Source organism: Eubalaena glacialis, chromosome 14, assembly GCF_028564815.1.
Source record: "Eubalaena glacialis isolate mEubGla1 chromosome 14, mEubGla1.1.hap2.+ XY, whole genome shotgun sequence".
Lineage (NCBI taxonomy): Eukaryota > Metazoa > Chordata > Mammalia > Artiodactyla > Balaenidae > Eubalaena > Eubalaena glacialis.
This window is the reverse complement of record NC_083729.1, coordinates 68,420,182-68,425,312: the sequence shown is the minus strand read 5'-3', so window position 1 is coordinate 68,425,312 and position 5,131 is coordinate 68,420,182. Positions and strand designations below refer to the sequence as shown.

The 5,131-nt window shown below is 36.0% G+C and overlaps 1 protein-coding gene across 1 annotated transcript; it reads right to left on the bottom strand.

The window, feature by feature from the left end:
* Positions 1–3,553: 3,553 nt before the first annotated feature.
* On the bottom strand, positions 3,554–4,848 carry LOC133105081 (eIF5-mimic protein 2-like). Its single transcript, XM_061210996.1, has 2 exons — positions 4,610–4,848; positions 3,554–4,520 (listed from the first exon to the last, which is right to left on the bottom strand). The coding sequence occupies exons 1-2, from the start codon at positions 4,691–4,693 to the stop codon at positions 3,597–3,599; spliced, it is 1,008 nt and encodes a 335-aa protein (XP_061066979.1). The 5' UTR covers positions 4,694–4,848; the 3' UTR covers positions 3,554–3,596.
* Positions 4,849–5,131: the final 283 nt, after the last annotated feature.

Sequence of the window (5,131 nt, the reverse complement as noted above, 5' to 3'; positions counted from 1 at the left end):
CTGTAGACTTTATTTTCACTATGGGAAATATATTGCAACTTTTGAAATGAAATAATATCCATTTAATTATGTTTTAAAGACTAAAATTCATAGAAAATCTTGATTAAAATGCCTCATGAATTTATCTGTCAGATGGTACAAACTAATATCTCATAGGTTGGATTCTGCAAGAAAGTGTATGGCTCACATGGTGTTTAAATTTTTAAAACTTTTGCTGCCAACATCTAAAAATAAGATTTTGGGCTTCCCTTGAGAAGTCAGAATATGTAATTGCACTCAACTTGTATTCCTCCATGGCAGTTATCATTGACCCTGAGGCATGGTTGTCCTCTACAGAGAGGACATACATTCTCCTGTTTGCTTCAGTCCCCACGAGTCTCGGACTCAATCCACTTCATACATCTACTTTGTCAGTCTGGTGACTGTGGGTATTTGAGGTTTCATCCTTGCCCCTAGATATAGGCCCCACTGTTTTATAAAAGCTTTTAATCTTTAGGAATCTGCATGATTTTTTTTCCTTTGCATCCCTGACATTGTGCTTCTTTAATTGATGCACAGTAGTATTTATTAAATGAAAATTCCAGGAGCCACTGAAAATTCTACATGTATACTTGCGTGTTGCTTTGTTGCATCTACAGTTTTTTATTCCTGTGCATAGCTCTTAGCCAAATAGGACCTACTGATCCCGGGGCAGTATTCAAACAGGCTGGTTCTATGTTCCAGTTTTGGCATAGTGTTAATGACTTCATGTGATGTTGTTAATGCTTTTATGAGGAAACCGAATGAAAGGCTGCTTGCTAAAGTGCACACATTTATTCTTCCAGATAACTTTTTGTTGCACTGAAAAGCATTTTGAAGTCTTTTGAAATAAGATAAAAGAAGCACATCTGCCAGTCAACATGGAGGCTGCCAAGTAAATAGAAAGGCAAATATTTTTGCAAAATGTAGTTCATAAATGAAAACTCTCATTTACTAGCTATATACTAGTGGCAATTTGGTACATATAGATAACCCTGTGATCCCACTGTCAGACAATTGAGAAGAAGGTAGATATGGAAAAATTGGCAGGGAACAAAGTGATAGACTAAGAGAACTCCATCAGAAGTCTGCACAATGAACTTACCAAATATAACTCACCTCTAGTTTGCATTTGGTAAGGATGATGTGTGTGAAATAAAGTTGGGCTTTGTTAACTGAGGGACCCCTATAACCTCCCACTTGTTATGGGGGTCTACTGCTACTATTATTGTTGGTCTATTTCCAGACTGCATCTTAAGGAAAAGTCCTCCTATTTCACCGTTGGAGAAGCCCAGCCTCAGAGCCTCTCACTTTAAAGGATTAAGAAGAATAGGGGGAAGATGCTTGCTGGGGAAAATTGAATAGTGACTTTTGTATAATAGCTAAGTGAGCCCATTAAATATATCAGAAGTAAAAATCTCAGTAGAAGGATTGGAATATAAAAGTGAGAAAATCTGTTAGGAAACAGAACATAAAAAGAAGGGAAAAGAAAAAAAATTCAAGATTGACCCCAAAGGGTCAACATCAAAAAACAGGTGTTCCATAGAGATAATAGAGAAGATAGAAAAGAAGGACTCAAAGGACTAGTATAGGAATAAATTCCAAAACTGAAGGATATGAATTTCCATATTAATAGGAACTGTCATGTACATAAAAATCCACACCAAGGCACATGACCTTGAAATTTTGAAACACTGGCAAGGAAAGAGATTCTGAAAGCTTCCAGAAAGAAAACAGGTACCATATAAAGAAATGCAAATTAGACTGACATTAAGCTTTTCAAAAATAATACATGGAACTAGAAACCAAAGGAGTAATGCCTTGAAATTCTGAGGGAAAATTATTTCACTAAATAAAACGAAGGAGTAGATTTAATATTTGTTAAAGGAAAACATGGGATGGAGGAAATGGGGTCAACATAGGAGAGAGGGGAAAGGAATTGCCATTACAGTGGTGGTACAGAAGATCTAGAACAAGTTCAGATTGAGGACTGCAAGAAAAAGGTCAAGTTGATAGAACACCTTATGTAGTTGACTGTATTTAGAAGAGATTTTCAGTTCTATTTACACTTATGAAGATGATGTAGGGATTGGCATATAGAAACATAGCAAATGCAAAAATAGGCAATTATTAACTCCTCAGTAAAAGCAAAACTTTGTAAAAGAAAATGAATGTGATTACAGTATACTAGTTGGTTTAACTGTGAATAATAGAAACATAACACAATCACTGAATATTGATTTAATCACCATGACTACTATTTACATAATATATAAACAATGGACATTAATATAGGACTAAAACTTTTCAGAAGATAGATTGAGGGAATATGGGTGTGACAGGAAAGTTCTATAAAAGGTAAATCCATATGATCCTAGAAGGAAATCAAAAAATAATTTCTGGAACTAAAAAGGATACAGCAATATAAAGCATGTTATTTGGAAACAAGGATAGTGATACTAGAAGAAATGGCTAAATAAATTGGTGATGTTTGAAAACTGTTGATTTCTGTTATAAGTTTACTGGAACTATTTGACTTTCAAAACCATTTGTATATGTTATTTTGATTAGTTTAAAGTTTATTTTGCTTTACCTCCCAAAACATGGAAGAGATGGAAAATGATATATTTGGCAAATACTAACTAAAATAAAGCTAATGAGCAATGTTAATATTGACAAAATCAAATTCCAGACCAAAAAATATTAATATATATTATGAGTTTACCTCGTAAGAACAAAAGGCTCAAATATACCAATAAGATAAAATTTGAGTTTATTTTCTTTTACTCAAACTTGTATACAGGAAAAATGACAGGAAAATATAGGTAAACCCAACAATACATATCTTTCAGAAACTGAGAGACCAGGAAAGAAAATTAAAGTAGACAAGATTTAAAAATGGACTTTAAAAGTTTGACTTACTATAGAGAACTTTTCATTTTTTAAAGAACACATGGAACACTTAGAAAAATTGATGAAGCTGTTGGTTTTGAAGAATTGATGTTCAAAAAGAACAGCTTCTTTGACTACAGTGTAGCTAAATTAGGACTCAACAATAAAAACATGGAATAACAAAACGAAACAAAAATCTGTTTTATGGGTTAAGTAGTAATTGCCCCAAAATTCATGTCCACAGGAAAGTTCAGAATGTGACGTTATTTGGAAATAGGGTCTTTGCAGATGTCATTAGTTAAAGATCTCTAGGTTATACCATCCTGGATGTAGGGTGGGCCTTAAATACAATGATTAGTGTACTTACAAAAAGAGGAGAGGAGGCCATGTGAAGACAGGAGCAGAGATTGGAGTTATGCTGTCCAAAGCCAGGGAGCACTAAGGGTCACTAGAAGCTGGAAGAGACAAAGAAGGATTCTCCCAGATAGACTAGTTCTAAAACATGGTTTTAGAAACTAAATCCAACATTTCCAGTAACCATAGAAACAGTTAAAATAAACTTTGCCATGAAAGCCCTTCTATCATGCTTGATATAGGGAGGTAGGAAGTTGTAAGAACAAGGACACATGAGACATGACATTTTATCTACAACTCCTGTTTGTTTTACTGAGGGTGTAGTTTCAAATTCAGTCACCCTCTTCAGCTTCAGACTCAGATTCTTCTTCAGCATTTTTGAGCCACTCTACAAACTTTTTCATTTGCTCAAGGATGACACTTTTCCCCTTGGCAGCATGTGCATCTTTATACCACTTCAGAATGGGTTCTTCACTCAGAACTTCAGCTTTATAAAAAAGCACCACTATTTTCTGGAAGGCTTTCATGAAATGAATGTTGTCATAGCAATACTCCTGAATCTTCAGTAACAGAGTCAGCTCAGACTGACCTTGAGTTGTAAAGGCAGCAAGGAGAGGGCTGTATTGCTTCAAGTGCTTGATGGCTTGCTCTGCTACAAGCTCCTCTTTTTTGTTCCATTCCACGGTGCTCATTACACTGGACCATACTATTCCGATGACAACTGGTTCTGGGATGTTGTTTTTTTTCATCTCCTCCTTGACATACAAAATTTTATCCTTAAATGGATCACCACGAGACATCTGTTCTTGAAGTTCTTTCTGGAGTTCCTTACGAGCTCCTATGGTTTGCTGATTCCAAACATACTCTGAAAGCTCTTTCAAGCCTGCCTCAGTAAAATACTTTGTGAAGTGTTCATTGCTTTGTTTATTGGCAGGAAAAAGTTCCATCAGTCTGTTATCCATGCTCACTTTCCGAAGACTTGGAGCTACTGCATTGATATCTTTTTCATTTATCCATGATTTAAAGAGCTTTACAGCAAAAGCTGCTGAAACCCCTTCTTTAACCAAATTCTCATTATAAAGGTTATTAAGAATGGATGCATTAAGTGTTCCATTAGCCAGAAGAACACCGGTCAACATAGCCAGCTTGTTCCTCTCCGACTTTGAAAAACCCTTTAAGAACAGCAGCAGCTTTTTAACTTCATCTTCAAAACCTTTCTCCAGGTATTTGTAGCACCTGATTAACTTGTTAAAAACCTGAGCAAATGCTTACATGGTCTCTAGGTCTTCTTGTGCTGCGAACACACAGACATCTGTACGCATCATGTCATCTGCCAGTGTACCACCTGGGGCCAGCATTCCACCGGCCACCAGAATGTCAAAGAGTGTTTCTGCATATCGGCAGTAATCAAGTTTTGCTCCAGAAGCATCAAGAAACTTTGCTACTGCTTCCAAATCAGTACCAGTTTCAGTTAAGCCTTGAATAATGCAGTCTTGAAACTGAGTAGAGTCAAACCTCTCTTTTTCATCTCTTTTTCTGGTTTTAAAACGCTGGCCTGATAGCGTTGCCTTTTGCTGCTTTTGATTATTCATAAAAGACACCGAATTTAAGATGAAGAGAAAAGAGCCAGAAATCCCGGAGGTGGCGGCAACTGTGGTGGTGTCTCCTCTGCCACATGAATATGCTTTACAGCAGTTTTCATAATAGCTCCAAACTGGCAATTACCCAGATGCCATTATTTTTATATTTACTATGCCATTATTTTTCCAGTAGTATGAGTGAATTGTAGCATATTAACACTGTTGAATAGTAACCAGTAAATGAGACTGAGTAAAAGACAAACATATGTTTTAACACTTAACGAATC